The sequence below is a fragment of the Myripristis murdjan genome, chromosome 18, assembly GCF_902150065.1.
Source record: "Myripristis murdjan chromosome 18, fMyrMur1.1, whole genome shotgun sequence".
Lineage (NCBI taxonomy): Eukaryota > Metazoa > Chordata > Actinopteri > Holocentriformes > Holocentridae > Myripristis > Myripristis murdjan.
Genome location: NC_043997.1, coordinates 22,531,408 through 22,548,747, shown reverse-complemented (window position 1 = coordinate 22,548,747; position 17,340 = coordinate 22,531,408). Strand labels below are relative to the sequence as shown.

General features: G+C 41.9%; 1 protein-coding gene across 4 annotated transcripts in view; it reads right to left on the bottom strand.

Annotated features, from left to right (window-relative positions):
- Window positions 1-1,324: 1,324 nt before the first annotated feature.
- rtn3 (reticulon 3) overlaps window positions 1,325-17,340 on the bottom strand; it is a 31,154-nt gene continuing 15,138 nt past the window's right edge. For all 4 annotated transcript variants that reach the window (XM_030075651.1, XM_030075650.1, XM_030075648.1 and 1 more), the window contains 6 exons: window positions 11,059-11,266; window positions 9,517-9,655; window positions 7,625-7,694; window positions 6,527-6,573; window positions 5,219-5,277; window positions 1,325-4,836 (listed from right to left, as the gene is read on the bottom strand). In XM_030075651.1, the coding sequence (XP_029931511.1) occupies window positions 4,788-4,836; window positions 5,219-5,277; window positions 6,527-6,573; window positions 7,625-7,694; window positions 9,517-9,655; window positions 11,059-11,266 (572 nt within the window). In that variant the 3' untranslated portion in view covers window positions 1,325-4,787. The remainder of the gene's footprint in view (window positions 4,837-5,218; window positions 5,278-6,526; window positions 6,574-7,624; window positions 7,695-9,516; window positions 9,656-11,058; window positions 11,267-17,340) is intronic.

Here is a 17,340-nt window from a genome sequence, read left to right as displayed (position 1 = left end):
GACCCCTGTGCAGTGATGTTAATCCTTCTTTGAGTGGGTTAAGGTGGTCATTTTGAAGAATCCACTTTAACATCCAGAGACACAGATATGAGTTTCTCCACAACAGCAGCACCAGCTTACATCTCTGTGGCTGTGTCATCGATAGTGTGTGAAATACTACATCCTCCAAGCAGCACCTTGGCAATCTGAGCAGGCCGGCATGACACTGCAGCATCGCTCTGCTCCTCCACTATTGTTAGTTCCACCTACAGGAAAAACCCTCCAAGTAACCAGTTTATGCCCCATCACTGTGGGCTGTTGAGAGGCACCATGGGACACTTGGGAAAGATGAAACTGAATTTATTTAATCAATTCGTTAAAGGCTGCAAACAGTAATTGTCAGGGGTTTTACATTTTCCTTACATGGCATTATCAGTTGACTTTCAGTTTCCTTTAGGGCCTAAACAATTAGTCTGTGTCAGTCTACAGAAAAGTAATTGATTATAATTTTGATGACTAACTTCTATAATAGTCCAATCAAGTACATATACCAAACAGTTGCTTGTTAGAGCTTCACAAATGCTGTGGTTTGCTTGTTTTTGTCCATTTCTTATTGTTCTTCAGACTGAGTAAGCAATTTTAAAATGTGCCTTTGACTTTGAGCAATTAGATTAATCATCATTGATTAATCAAAGAAAATAACAGTTCACCTCAGCCCTATAGTTTCCATCGCGGTTCTGCAGTGTCATGGTAGGGGTAGTGGAGGATGGCGAGTCAGCATCTGTGCACAATGTGGTCCACTCCCCCGCCCCCTCGATTGGTTTGGGATACTCTTCAAAATGGTGACTGCTCCATATGAACGTGCAAGCAGGGATACAGTGACTGAGTGAACAATGCAGCAGTTCCCACGTTGTGGTACTGAATTCATTCCATATTTATAACCATGTAGCACTGATTCTTTTATGTAATAACTCCTATGCTTTAAGTGAGTTGTCACATGGGCCTCGGACTTTTAATTCTTAATGATTTCAGTATGCTGGTGCTGTCTAAAATTGGAAAGCTGTAATCTTCTCTGCATCCAAAATACCATTCCCCCCATGTCACCATGGAGAGCACAACTCAAGTCAAATCTTCTTACTGGGACATATTTCATCTTGATGCGCATTTTAATCCCAAGTCCGTGCTGAGAATGTGCTCCTGCTCCTCTCAAGGCCCTGATGTGCCCTTTACTTGGAGAGAACTGAACAAACCACCAAGCCACAGTCCTTTGACATGTTTTTATTAATTTCACTTTGACATCAGTACAGGGACCACATACATTTTTTTTGTTGTTTTTTTGTTGTTGTTTTTTTTTCCTTTAACATCTTTCCCAAAGCTCCAACATATGAACTAAAGTCATAGCTATAACAAACAGAGCTCTGATGTTAGTGAATGTCTAAAGTCAAAAGCAAAACAGACTTGCCAAAGACAAAAAAAAAAAAGAAACATAAAAAACACTCCTGCCACACTCCCATCCCCAAACAAAACACAGATGAACAAACAGGAAAAAGGAGAAAAGCAACATGCTATGAGGAAACGGGTTAAAAATGTGCATATCGATTCAAATTATATATTACACTCTGGAGCAATAAGCCAACTAGGATGCTGTATCTTAAGAAAAGTAATGATCTATTTCAAACACAGGTATGGTAACATGGCCTTTGCTGGACAAAGGTCTCACTGAAAGCCGGTTTTGCTGTCACAGCACACCACCCCTCTGAGGCGAGGTCACACGGACAAAACCTTTCAGCAGCACAAGGACGCCGGTTAAAAACATGAGACGAACGATGAGCAGTGTGACGACACAGACACAGACACATTCCAGTAGTTGGATGGGGATGAGATTTTTTTTTTCATGTCTATCGTATTTAAAGAGTAACTCAACACTACCTCAGTGGAAAACTTCTGCCCTCTAGAGGTCGAAACGCTCTGGCATGTTGCACCTCGGGCCAATCGGTGACGAGGCTGCGGGTATTTTTAGCAGCTGTCAATGGCAAAGTACCTGCAGCTGCACCACTGGCTGGGTGTGGCCAGATGTGCAACATGCCTGAAGGTTTCGACCACTAGAGGGCAGTGCAGCAGACGTTTTCTGCTAGTGTTGACTTGCACTTTAAAACTACAATATGCAACTTTGTCACATTTAAATATAGAAAAAGGATATAATCTACATTATCTACATCCTGTTTGCCTAAAAGTGGCCTTTCAAAGTTCATTTTGGGATGGAAGTCATTTGCTGGGGGTGTGGCCAGTGGTGTGGCTATAAAACCCCTTTTCACGTTACACTTAGCCCTAAGCTAACTGTTTTTTCACACTTGCAACTTGGGGCTGACTGAACTCTGCTCCACAAGCCAAATGGCCACGGCAAACAGTTCCATGACCGTTCTACTTCAATTTAAGTTCTAGGATGAATCCCGATCCCAGGGTTAACTCTTAGTTCAATTAGCCTTGGGCTGAGGAACCAAAATTTGAAAAGAGCTCTCAAGCTGAGGCTGGTGGCCACGGTACAGGAAGATACAGCAACAGAAGAAAGCAACAAGAAAGGACAAAGCCAAATTTAGCTTTTTCCAGATCGTAGATCAGCATCTGCATCTTTTACATCTTCTTCTTTGAGATGCTAGTGATCACAGCTCATCAAGATGAGTGTCAAGGGTTTGGGTGGGCAGTCGATCCAAATTAGCAAGAGGGCGGGTCTAACAAAACAGTTCTTGCCTCAAGAAGAAAAGTTGCATAGTGTAGCTTTAATCCCCCACTTGGTGAAGGGAGGGACTGAATCCAGTGAATGTGACACCAGACACCATGCACAAGGAGCCAAACAAACACTGCTGCAAGGCGTCTGGGAGAAAACTCTGAAAACCACAGACAACAAGTAAAAACAACACAGTGGATGTCGTGTGTGAGGAGGAATGATCCACCAATGTTGCAGAGAAAACATTCAGCACACAGGCAGACGTCTGAGTAGTTAAAGGTGTGGTGTTTACTGCATCGAGAGGCAGTGAGACTGATCTTAACGGATCATCTCACTGTTGGCCATTCATTTTTCTGAGGGGGGGGAGGTTGTACTAAAATGACACATGACGTGCAAACTTACTTTGGGTCACAATGAACAGAACGGAACACCGTGGTTGCCATTTCAGCTGCTTCTATATAAATCCCTTTCGACGACATGTAGAGATGTAGCAGTAGTGCTAAAATATGACTGTTTTTTTTTTTATTGAATTCAAAAACACCATCATAACAATCACAAGTAATAATCATCTTATAAACAAAAAAAAAAAGAAGAAGAAGAAATCAGGGTCAAGAATATGATACAGCCTATAGAAAGGGTGAGAATCTGTTTCCAGCTTACGCTACGACATGCGCTTCATGGCATTCGAAGAAAAATAACAAATTAACAAACAAAAACTTCTATGATAGCCACTCAGCAGACTGCTTCCACCTCCCCGACCTCCGCTCTTACTGTAACCTACCGAAACAGGAATTTATTTTCTCCAGAGGCCCGTGGAGACCTCGAGGTTAACATTATGAAGCTCAACGACACTTTATGGAGCTCTTATGATACTGTTGTCAAGCTAGTACGGAAGTCAAAGCAGCCATCCTATAAGTAATATCCATATCAATAATAGTAATAATAGTAGTGATAAGAATAATTAAAAATTTACAAGTGAATGTGAGGCTTCAACACTTGGTGACGTGAAGAGGTGCGACAAAAATGAGTTGTAAGAGGGGGAGGGATGTCCATATAAAAAGCGAGGCTATCTTGTTCCATACAGCAGAGAGAGAGCCTGTTGTTGTCTTAAAGATGTATATACATACAGAAAACATTTCAAAAAATGCATCATCAAATCAAAACAGGGTGAACTAGACCAAATTATCACAGCTGGCTCAGTGTTCCAATCCTTTTATTTCAACCTGCTCGTGGGTTTCCAAAACAAAACAAACAAAAAAAAAAAAGGTTCAGTGCATTGTAGAAACATACATTAAGTGCCTTGAGGGTGAACAGAAAAAAAAAGAAAACTCAATAACCAGGCCAATCCGTAACAGAGAAATCCATTACCACCTTCTAAAGAGTATATTTTTCTATTCATACAACTGCTGCAAAGAAAGAGCAGGGAAAGGCTAGCCAAAATTAAACCCAAAAGGTCTATTTTTTTTTTTAAGTTTTCCTCTTTTTATAAACGTTTCTAGCTTGTTTTATCCATTAACCTTGAGCGAAATGTATGATTAAAAGTACAGACATTTGCTGTATTTCTGCGAGACCAACCGCCATCCTTGAACGTAAAATACCACCCACCCTTTCACTCGCTGTTGACTATGAAAACCAGGTCATAGATTCAGTCTAGTTCACTCGACCCTGCCTCGATCCCCGCCCTCCCCCTCCCTCGTCCCGCCTCCGGCCAGGCCAAAGACAGGCGGTCGGTCAGGCGGTCGGTCGTGGCATTGACGTCACTTCCTCCGCTAGCGTCGTGCTTCCTGTCTGCACAGGCACAGTTCTTTTTTTTTTTTTTTCTAATGCTCGGAAGTTAAGCTGCGCAGTAGTTTTACATTGAATATCGAGTAGCTCAGAGATTCTCTACCTAGCTGGTTCAGTGCGGTAGGGTGATGGTAGTAAGATGGTTGGTAGATGGAGAAGGAGAGTGGAGTTAGATGTAGGGGGAAGGGGGTTGGGGTAAGGGACAGAGAGAGGGGAAGGGACGGGGTGGTTTAGGGTGAGGAGGATGATGGTGATGGAGAGGTTTTAGTAAGGGGTGAAGAGGGAAGGGGGGGGGTGATCATTCAGTTTTGCTGCGCTTCACAGCTCCGGGAAGTTTCTCTTGCAACCTGGGAGAAAGAAGGGAAACAGGCGTAAGACGACAACAGTGTCTGCTCTCGGCACAAAAGCTGTTGGTCGAGGGAAGATGATTATCTAGGAGCACAGAACTTGAATGGAGCAGAACAGATAATGTTCAAAATAAAATGTCAAGTGTGGTTAGTTGTTACAGAGAAGGTATGTTGTGCTGTGGCTGCTTACTCAAAGTAGTGATTCAACATTAATAGTGACCACTAACTGGATTATGGAAGTTAGCCTGGTGCAATGGCAGCAATGCAAGTGAACCACCCATAAGACTGTCCTGCTCTGCTGTTTTAAATAATAAAGTCTGTTCTACTCTGGTTTAATGTCTGTGTTATGGACACTGAAGAGCTGACGGCTGGGTACACTTACTTAGCGATTGTGGTGTTGACTTGAGTACGTGCCAGGTCGATGTACTGATCGATCTGAGTCTGTAGAGAAGGGAGCAATCAAAGAGCAGACAAGCATGAGTCAGGGATAAAAACAGCACATCAAGACAGAGAGAAAGAAAAGAAAAGAAACAATCGAGCATTTTTAGTCATTTTTAAAGCACCTATGGTAGCATGACGATGATGTGGAAAATTCTGTACTGCTGTAAAGAACCAAAGAGCATTGATCAGTCAAAAGGCTTGTCAGGTTCCAGTTGGTGACACTGAACCATATTTTGGACAGAAAATATAAATACATTATGTGAAGTAATGTCTATTTAAAGTAATAAGTAATTTAGGTTCAGAAAATGTTAAATTTGCTTTTTTCAAACTTTAACACAAGTGGATTTTTACACCAGTAATTTTACATATACTTAGATCATTTCAGCATTTTTTGGTACCCTTTCCTCCTTTGGTTCACTTCACTTTGTTCATAAAATGCCGGCCTTCACAGAGCAACATTTCATTCTTATAAAATGCTGGGCTCAGTGACGAGCCCTTAAATTACTGCATGCTACACAAAAGATGCCCATTTGGATTGAGTAGGCCGGCACCATGCACAGTGGCACTGTCGCCTCACAACAAGGTCCTGGGTTTGAATCCTGGGGCCTTTCTGTGTTTGGGCTTGTTTGTTTAATTGTGTCTGCATGTTTGTGTTGATTTGCTCCACCATCAAAAACCATGTAATGCTCCTCTCAGTGCCCTTGACCAAGGCACCGGCTTAAACTGGAGTTGGTCCCCGGGCGCTGCACTGTGGCTGCCTACTGCTACAATAGTTAGGACGGGTTCAATGCAGAGGACGCATTTCCCCAAAGGGATCAATAAAGGTTAACAAAACTTATTCTCATGCAGATTTCACGTCTGCAAAGCACAGTTGGCAAGAGTATGGAAGTGAAGTGCAGGAACAGATTTGTGTACAGGACTTGCCCACACAACAGCTAAGGTTGGAGAAATAACCCAAATATATTCATAAAGCTCCCATTTCTCACAACAGAAGGAGTCAACAAGACGCTGATGGCCATCCTGCTCAACATAACAGAAAAGTGACTTCATTTTCTCGGCGACTACATGTGGAATGCCTGGCAGAGTCTGATGAGGACTGCTGTCATCCAGTGAGCTCACCCTGCAGATGGGTATGCCCAGCAGCCACTGATGTCAGTGCTGCTCAGAGGGAGCGTTTTGGACTCCCTAGGTATTGAATTTCTCATGTGATGCGTTCATCGCGCCATGGGACACAAGGTTGGACTCTTACCTTGTTCTTCTCATAGATCGGGGGCACGGCGAAGAGCAGGATGTCAGCTGGAGAGCACAAACAAGGCAGATAAAACACAGGGTGAGTATGATGCAATTTCAGATATCTAACCAGAGATTCATTCCAACATGGTCTAAAAGGATTTTAGTCAACAATAAAACATGCAGTGAAACCCGCCACACCCTGCTTTCCCTGCTCGATGGAACTCAAAATGCACAGACAACTTATTCTTCTTGCTTTCAAGCTGTTTGAGGCTTTTCAACCTTGACAGATAATAAATTAAAAAATAAAACAAGGGGGGAAATTATTGAATCATATTTGATTTTTTTCATGGAAAAGGTCAGATATAAATATGAAATCAACTAAAAACTATTGAGAAAAGAGCCATAACAAAGCCTTCAGATGAATACACATCAATACTGCAAGGCCACAGAGGAACAGGCCGTTAGACAGCACATCCTAATGAGTGACCATTGGTCTTCTGATGGTGCAGCATGGGTAGCTTATAGTCTTCTTGTCAGGCCAGTAAAAGGTCACTGTTAAGACTGGACTAAATGAGCATGACAGCTTCATTACAACAGCCAGGGGCCATCGAGATCTCATGGAGACAGTGATGTCCGCAAATGTCAAAAATGCTGCTCTTCTGACTTACAATATCTAAACAGTAATCTGGGTTATTGTAAAATACACAATGAACCCACTGCAATGAATGTGCACCACCTCTTAGGGGCTGTTCTTTTCAGTGATATGAGTTTTAGTTCTCAGAAGACCCACAGCAAAAGCAGTGGTGGCTGATTCATGCTGATTCATGCCGTGGCCTCAGTCCACCAGAGCTGGCCAATATCTAAACTCATTAAGTGGAAGACAAGTGGGAAACTGGCCATCTGCACGTTTATTCCATTTATAGGACAACACAATTACCAGGAAAACTACAGACAGCTGTAGGGATGACTAAAAATGATGATGGATGTGGGCGCTCCAGTGAGATAAACACGTGAACCCTGGCAAAGCTTTAGCAACAACGATGACATCCTGTTCTTCCATTGTCTTGGATACACCGTCAAGTTAGTTTGTTTCTCCTCTTTCACGGTGCCTTACCCAAAATGAGAATGGTGATTCCATTGAAGACAGCTCCTACGTAGGTCAACAGCCACATGACCACAGCCAGCTGGGGAGAGAACGTCAAACAAAGGCGCAGTTAGACAGCAGGAGGGATGCAAGACGCCCTGAGGGAAACTGAGACGTGAAGCATTTCTAGGACAACACATAACGTTCTACAGCTGTATTAGGGTTGCATACTGATACATGGAGCACACACTGGCCTTTTATTAAGAAATAATACTAACAATACTAACACAACAAATACTACTAACAATAATTAAAAGAAATTTGCCAATCTGTGTTTTCCAGTTGTTTCATTATTGCAGAATTGATCACTGCCACACTGGATGCCTATGGGAATCATTAAACTAGGTCCACACTGACATTTTGATTTCACAAAAGTATGCATCCATATATAGTTATGATTTTATGAGTATCTTGAGTTTCAATGATAAGTTTTAGGGTCCCATGGTCTAAATAGTGTTTTGAAGGCTTTTAGAGGCACGAGTCAACCCCTTAACTGACATCCCTATGAAATTAAAACGCAACGTGAGCCTGATGTGATTCAATGTGTGGCATGATGGTGAAACCAGATCCATTTCTATCTAAAGCTTGGCAGCAATCGAACATGTTTCCTGGCCCTGAGACTCAGGCCACTCGCTGTAATTCATGATACTCTCTTGAATTTACATCCTTGGTTAATAACCATGGTATTGGTGCTGAGTGCAAGCTGGTGGAGGAGGGGAGGATGAGAGGAAAAGTGAGGAAGAGGCGGCGGGCTGCTGATTTAATAGGCTTGGAGAGCTCAGCTACTGTATTATTCCTGCTTGGCTGATTGTGGGATTGACAGTCGCCCCGCTCTGATGGCTGGTTAGTAATATCTGGCAGGCTACTGAGAGACTCAGCTCTCCTCCGCTCTTTTTCTCCCCTCTTGTTCTTGTGCTGGCAGCGTTAAGCCAGAGCCTATGCACAGCCTTAAATGGCATCTGTAGAGTCACATGTCTTTGGGGATTCATGGCATGCAAACCTTTAGGAAACTCACCAACTGAAAAACTTATTCCTACAGATCCCCATAATGATATTAAAGCAAACTTGAACCTGTATAGTTGTCTGGATGTTATTAAATTATCTCATTAACAGCCCCTTGCTCCCTGGACTGCTAATCCACTGTTCTGTATTGGTGTCTCTTCATTCACTTCCCTAACAAAACAATATAATCCCAATATAACACTTTTAGCACATACACACATGTGAACAAAGAAGATTATGTCAATATAAAAAACAAGTCCTGGTGCCCATTTATTTCTTTTGATAATAATTATTTGTGAAAGTACTCTCAGACCCAACCTGCCGGATCCAAGTTCCAATTCAATAGAAATATAATAAGCAAAGAGCCATTTAATTTCCTCCCAAAAATGGGTACAGGGATTTTTTTTTTTAATACTGGCATTTTTTAATATTGGCATCTGCTGTGTTCATGTTACTTTATGTGCTAAAAGTGTTATTTGCTATCTGTTTTGCCATGCTATAGGAGCGAATGGTACAAGAGAAATACAGTATTCTGGACTGCCTGCCTAGGGCAGCAACTAATCAGGATATTTCACCACCACATGGACTCCTGTAACAACCAGGTAACTATACAACTACACAACACTCTACCAAAGTTCAGTTTTGCTTTAAATTTTACAGCAGGGTTTTAGGGCTTCATGATGAGCACTGTAGGCGTGATAAAGCTTATTACTGTACCAATCTCACTTATAAATAAACTGCACCATGGAGATGAGTCTTTGAGAGACAGAGAGAGTGGGAGCAGGGTGCCATCTCGAACAAATCTTATGATCAAGTAGTGGTATCAGAACTGATAATGGCTAGTGGCTGAAGAGGCCCACCTTCAGGGAGTCCACGAGGTCCTCAACCAGGAAGAGGCGGCTCATCTGCTTCAGGGCTCGGTTGATGTAGGTCAGACTGACATCCACGTGCTTGCGGAAAGTCTCAGGGGGAATGCTGACATCCTTATCCATCAGTGCTCTGCGAGAAGGGAGGAGGGGAAGGTGAACACAAAATGAGGCTAACCGGCCAGGCGAAAATTGCTACAGAACAATTTAATAACCAGCTTTGGTTTGAAGTGGGGCTGACTTGCCATGTGCTAATCCCTGAAAACAACGTCTGGTTTCATTTCATCTGTGAAGGGTGCCAGTAAGTAACATTTTGCTTGCCTCATAGCACAAAATAATGTTAAACGGAGGTTGATAGTGTTGTTGATCAATATCAGGCCATCTGCTGAGATTTCTGGCTTTCAAGCTGACCTTTTGGTCTGTATGCTTGTGTTTTGGAACAGAAGCTGCCAACCAATTTAAGTTTCAAGACACTCACCAGCATTCCATGACTTCCCAATAGAATCTACCACATTTACTGACCTTCCCAACTATTCTGACATCTCACTCTACCACATCAATATTTTTCCACTTCTGACTTGCATTTTGTTTGGAGGCAAACACGAACTATGATGAAGAGTTGTATCTTTGAGGCTGGGCTGTGTTATGTACTCAAATAAGTGCTCCCCGGGGTCCTGGCTCGGCCAGAAAGGTTGTTCTATAAATAAAACCGGCAGAGGCAGAGGTTACATCAGGCAATGCCACGCCTGACCTCTCACATTCAGTGATTTGGAAGGCCTTTTGAGCAGCAAGTAGCTTCAAGGCAACATCTCAGATCCCATTTGAGACCGTGGGGTAGTTTTCCAGGTTGAAAACACCCGTTCAATACCAAATTATAATGATGACGTCAAGAGCACATGCATACACCATTACACAACAGTGATGTACTTGGTGCCCTATGATGATGTATATCAAAATCAATTATTTATCCTCCTTACTTGTTAAACATTTATCCATTGGTTTTGTGAACTCATGCATCTATAAAAAAAATGTTAAATTTATAAACTAGAGTTTGACTGATATTTGACTGGCTACAAAAAGAATAGTGCCCTGGTATTTTTTCCATGGTTGCCTGCACTATTTAGAAATATTCTTTTACTAGAAAAGGGTGAGACTTCCAGGACCTTGTGTTTTTTTGTCTACTTACCTGCCCCACCAAAGAGCACCTATCACATGAGCCATCATAGGCCTTTTATTGAAAGCATATGAATAAAAACAACTAGGCTATACTTAGTGTGGTTCAAATCTGATATATGATATGATATTTCTGTGTCTTAAAGGAGAAATTTTGTTTACAATGATGGTCTAAATGCAGTTTCAATGGCTCTTCTAACACAATTGCTTAGAATGATTTGGGGTGATAGACGGCCAACAGTTATTGATCAGCGTATTATTATTTCCAAGCATCACTGGATATTGAATAATGGCATTAAAATATCAGCCAGATCTAACCAAGACACACTTAAAAATCTCCTTGGACTGTTGAAGGGCTCTTACTTGAAGGGGTGACCCTCGTTGGACTTCTGCACAGCCTGGACAACAGACTTGTAGATGCGGAAGGTGATGGTGACACAGAGCAGGGCCAGCAGCAGGTAGGAAATCACACTGATGACGCTGAAGGCTGCCAGCGACAGGAGCAGCAACATGGACAGGCCGAACACCACGCCCGACTTCTTGGGGTCTCGCCAGTGGATCAGCTCCTTGACTAAAGAGAGTAGGAGGGCAGGGGAGGAGAGAAAGGTGTTTGTGTGGATGCGAAGAGGCAGAGGTGCACAAGTGGGATGGGACAGACAAGGGTTGGGGGAGGATGAAAGAAAATAAGAAATCTGAGTCATTCAGTTGAATGAAAATATATCTCTATGTGAGAGTAATAAGGGAAGAAAACATTAAGTTGGACCAGGTTGGACCTTTGATTAAATATCAGACATCTGTCATGTCATTTCCAATATGTGTTCACCTAGAAAACCTGTGTTTAACTTAAAAAAAACCCAGAGAGTTTCCCAGAGAGTGTGGTGAAAGCTGCTAACCTGAAAAGAATTTCATCTGAACTTGTTTCAGTGGAGAGTTTAAGCATCACATGATGGTCTACATGTTTTGAGGGATTTTCCACCCTTATGAGAGTAATAATTTAGGGCCAAACGCTGAATATTTGTCATTATGAGGCATAAAAGATCAGGCATAAAATATCAGTTATGACAGCTTCAATGCAGAAAAAAAAATAAAAACAGCAAAATACATAAGTAAATAAATAAAAAATAGACTCAATCTGGAGGCACATGACTAGTTATCCAGTTGATCTTCAACCTCGGCTCAGTGAAACATGATTCATACATTATGCACCGTACCTCGCCTCTGGCATCTGTAGCCGAGAATAACTGAGGAGGGCATACTGCTTTAGATGGCCGCTGCATGTTTGTATGCGTGTCTTGTAAGGAGTCGTATGCAGAAGTGATAGCCTCTATACAAAGCTGTTATGTAATACTGGGACGGGGTGGGTGCTCTCAAACTGCCTCTCCCTCCTCCTGCATGGAGAAATAAGGGGGGCATTTAAAGAAAACCTTGTGTTGGTGTTGGAAACGCCACGTGGGGCAGAGCCTCAGGGAGATCCTGCAAGTTAACGGGCACACACAGCATATAGAAAAACACGAACACAGCTACACGGAGCTGTTTGGATTTCCACTTCAACATTCACAGCCAAGAAGTCTTAAAATTCCTCCCACATACCATTTACATGAAAACCTAAAAATGAAAGATCCAAAAAACTCTCGATGCCTGTAGTTGATGAAAACAAAGTTTCAATCTAATTCTACTAGTCATTTTCCCACTTTGTTCCCATTGTAAAAATTCATATTATTGTTTGTTTGTTTGTTGTGACCTCTATGCATAGATTTATCTGCATTCCTCAATGTAGGTGTTATGTGTCTTGTGTTTTGTATCTTCTATCTTTCTTTTTGTACTTTACTTAATATTAAAAGCAAAGTTCGCACATATAACTATCCCTTCTAAACTGTGGTCAGGAGTTGTGTTTTCATTCGTCTATTTCTTTCATTTCTTTTTTATGTTAACAAAAATGTCATATTTCACCATACTTTTGTTGGCAAAGGTTCATTTTTATGTTTCTTGACAAAAACTAGACTAACAAAATTAAAAATGTGACTACAGATAAAATGCTTAGGTAAAATACCAACACTAAACCAAAATTGGCTGTCAAAATTAACAGTGGCCTGTAGGATCTTTCAGTATTCGACCACATGGAATGAATCAATAATTTAGCTTTGTAGATATCCTCTGGACCTTGTGGTGCTGTCTATAGCAGTTTATAGCATTTTTGTTTTAAAACTGAGTGGCCTACAGGCCATCAAGCAGCCATGCTGGAAGTCTGTTGTGGAGGAAAATTATTAGGCTCTCTTTCCCTCATGTCTTTTCTTCAATAAACCTCGATCCATTTTCATAACACCTGTGAACTTTTTTGTGCTACACAGGAAATCCTGCAACACTGAAAAAGTTTCGGCAGCCACTGCTGCCAAAACGCATTGGCTTCAATGTTCAGTTTTGTCTTGACACAGAGGTCAGGCACACAGACTAAAGCACACACTCATGGGCATACGAAGTGGACAGATAAAACACACACACACACACACACACACACACACACACACACACACTCCTTGATCTAGTGGTGGGTGGTGCCTGGTATTGCTGGTTTGTTCACTATTATTTAACTCTGCAGTGACTCAAACTCAAGTACAAGTAACACAGCTTAAAGGAACAGTTGACCCAAAACACAAAAAAATATTTTCCCACTTACTCATTTTGCGCTTAGTGCAGTCTATCCATTCAGATTCAGTTTGTGTACAATGTGGTGAGGCTTCCAGTCTGTCTCCTGGCACACCAGTACACAGCTGGATGGATATTCTCATGTGGAGCTAAACTCTTTAGGGGTGGATAGGTGTAGTTTCTGACTATGTTTGTCAGCAGGAAATAGGTCCCAGTGAGACTCTTCGCCCCAAGGGCTGAGGACTATGCCAGGTATCTGTATCATTGTTTTTGGAAACAGCTGTTGTTGCTGAGTTTTTCCACAAGTAAATTTTTAATGGTTTTAGCTCCACAAATGAGTACCTATCAAACTCTGTTGCAGGAAACACTGCAGCAGATAAGAAACCAAGCCAAATCACACAAAAACTATCATGATGGACAGTTTGCACTAGGAGTGGAAAAAAAAATCTTTTTCTGTATTTTGGTTCCTTTAAGGAGGTCCAAACACACACACACACACACACACACACACCTGGCAAAAATGACGACTTCCAGTGTGCCAAGTACCAGCGGGCATGGATTATCAAAATAGGGCAGCAAACTATTGACTATGCTACTTTAATCATCGATGTGAAATGCCTGAATCAATACATACAAGGAACTGAAACAAAATTTCTTATGTACTCAGAGCCACCACATGGAAACACAACACAAAAATTCTTATCTGCCTAACTTGACACTAATTTCAATGCCAGAAAAATCTCAAAGTTTCTTGTTTATTTATGTATTTTTATGATTATGTGACACCAAAACAACACGCTGCTTCATGGAGCAAAAATAGCTCTCCAAAAAGCTGATAGGAGAGCGGTGACATCACCGTTGTTGGACTCAGAGACAGAGAGGGAAAGAGAGAGTGTGCACATACAGAGAGAGCTGTATTGTTCCTGATGCTGGCTGCTGGGCCTACGATGAGATCATGTGAAAACCTCATAAATCCAGTTGTAATTTTTAGGGTTACATGCTCTTCTGTAGGTTGAGAAAATGCTCCAAGCCCTTAGCCTTATGAGACCTTTGTGAAATCCATTGGATACACTCAAAACAAGCTAAAAAAACAAGGCTGTTCTGACTTTCTAAAAAGTTGACATTTTTGGTAGATACAAGGGTTTCATCCAACAGCGGTGATGACGGGGTTTCCTTGCCCTGCACTGCAGGGGTTGGAGTGTTCTCCCAGCATGCTTTGCTGCTGGTACCCACAGGGAGGCAGTCGGGGCTTGACGGCCCTTGTTCATTATCTCTCTCTGCCTCTCTCTGCTTCTCGCCCCCTCTCTCTGTGTGTTTCAGATCCCAGTGGCCACTGAGCTGCAGTGGCCTGCTTTCACTGTGCGGTGTGCAGCCTTAAAGCTACAGGCACCACCACAGGCCTGAATTTGTGCACGGACTAAAAAACAGAAAACAAAAAAAAAAAAGAGCTTTGCAGCATCACAACTACAACACAACCAGCCGCATCTTATCGGCATAAAAATCAGACATTGTGTTAGCAGAGAAACCTGTGCCTACTGATCAAGGCAGTAAAGATTCAACTGTCCATTTTAATTTCTGGTGTCATGTATACACACTCTCAGGAAGGGATGACCCAACCATTGAGAGCAAAATCCAAACTGTCTCCTAAACAGCAGTGAGCAAGCGTTCTATCCAGAAAAATCTGAACTCACAGATCATTCACTAAGCATCACTGACTGATCAGGGCTGTGTGCTGCTTATTGATATCCATAAGACTTTTCTAATGACCTACAGTCTTGGTGTCTTTGGAATTTAACTGTCAGTATTATCAATACTGCTGATATTTTCATTCTTATCTTTTTGTCGGTCCATTCATCATGTAAGATTTCTTAGCCTCTGCTGCCTGTTTTGGACAAACTTGGAGTATGATGGATTTTGACATTACGACTTCATTCGCACCAGGCCAGCAAGGCCATAAGATTCATGCTCAACGTCTCGGATACTGCTGGATCAAATCTGATGAACCTTTGAGGAATGATGCAATTTTGCACTGATATCCAGTATCCACAAAATGAACCTGATTGCCTCACCACAGTGCCACCACCAACTCAAATAGCCCCCAAGCTTCATGTGGCAAGGTCTCACACATCACTGGCCTGATTTTGACACACAGTGGGTGAGATGATGTACCTTTATACTGAGTTCTGGCTTTTACAAATGAGACTAACTGGCCCACCGCAGTGCCACCAACAGGCCAACAGGGCAACAAGCTTCATGCTAAATATCTGGGACACTGCTGGGTCACATTTGATTTGTGATGCAGCCTTCAGGGGGTAGCCATTTTAAATTTTCATAAGTTACTTATAATAATTAGGTAATTATCCAAATAATTATTACATAATTAGACAATAGTCTAATGTTACAGGAGCCAATACTAGCTTCATTTGCTTATAGTTAAAGTAAGAGACTTTGATGTGTGAAAAAATCTGATGTTCTGAATGAAATGGCATTAATAACACAGCCAAAAAATGGCCTAATTAGATATACACACACTCACTTAACTAGTGGACGGGAAAAAATCGTTAAGTGCAGCAGAGGATGCCAACTGCCAAGTCTGGGCAAGTCATGTTATCATGAGAAGTGGAAAAAAATATCTATTCCCATAGAATAATTAGGAATAAGATTGCTTGGAGTAGCAAGTCTAACAAGAATTGCGCATCTGTGAGGGTGTGTGAATGTGTGTTCACACCCTGTTCCATTTTTCATATGACCCCTTTACAACATGGCCAGACAGGAATTTTTCCTCCTGTTCAGAAAGAATAAAACAAATTTAGTGTAATGAGCTTACCACCAGACAGCTTCATGAAGAGTCAAATACCATGGGTGATTATGAACATTTGTGAGTCTGGCTGGGTATGATTCAACTATTATTCAAATGATCCTCTGAAGAGTGCCCCCGGTCCTCCCCCACCAAACTTCACTCATACAGAGGATTAACAAAAATCTTTCACTACAAACAGACTGCTTGAATTTAACTAATCTTTCAAGGCCTAGCAACAAGTCTGGCATTCTTACTAGCCAGCCAAGGAACACAGAAAGACTTTTCTAGCTACCAGTGTCTGGACTTTAGTTAAAGATGGCTGCAATATGAATTATTAGCATTATTAATTATTATTATTATTTTATTTTTTTTGGTGGCAGTGTGTGTGTGTGTGTCTGTGGGGTGGGGGGCAAATAACTGGTATGGCAATGCTGCATTACTGTTAACAATGGACGATAGACAGCAGAAACAGGCACGCCCAATGAAATAAACTCACCTAACCAAATGTACCCCGCCTAATAACCTACAGAGTTGTGGAGCAGCACTGCAGAGAAGCACTAAAATAGCACTGAGGCTCATAGCTGAGGGGGAGGATTCAACACCACAGGGTTCACACAGAGAACAAGATGAGAAAAAAATAACTCCTTCTACAGGCAAAGCAATAATATCATAGTTAGGAAATGGTTAAGAGAGTGTTGATCACTAGCTTAAACCAACACAGCTATGTACATTTTCTATCAAAAGTAGACAAACTGATTTGTCATTCCCTTCATGACTCTTCAGCATACTTTCCTTTCCTCTCTGCTCGCCAGAGCACCAACACACAGTATTCCAGAGCGCAGAGAGTAGGTTGTGGCACGCAACACATGTACAAGTGCCACTGCATGCGTGAGATTTTCTTGGTCTGCATACCAGCCTCTGTGAACGTGTGTGAACTAGGCTGGGGAGTGATGTTTGCATGAAATGGCTGGACAGTGGCATAAGTGCCTACAGGAGACTGTTGCGACTCCTGTAACCTAACACCTTCCAGTTCTTGTCTTCTAGCCAACTTGAGTTTAAGAGGCCAAAAAACTGTATTACAGTGCATTCACAATCCATATCAGGGTACATATAGTAAAGAGTAAGTAAAGTAATTGAAAGCTCTGATGCAAGAAAACAGCAGTCTGGTTTAGAGGAGCTCTCATATGAGTGGCATAAGCATT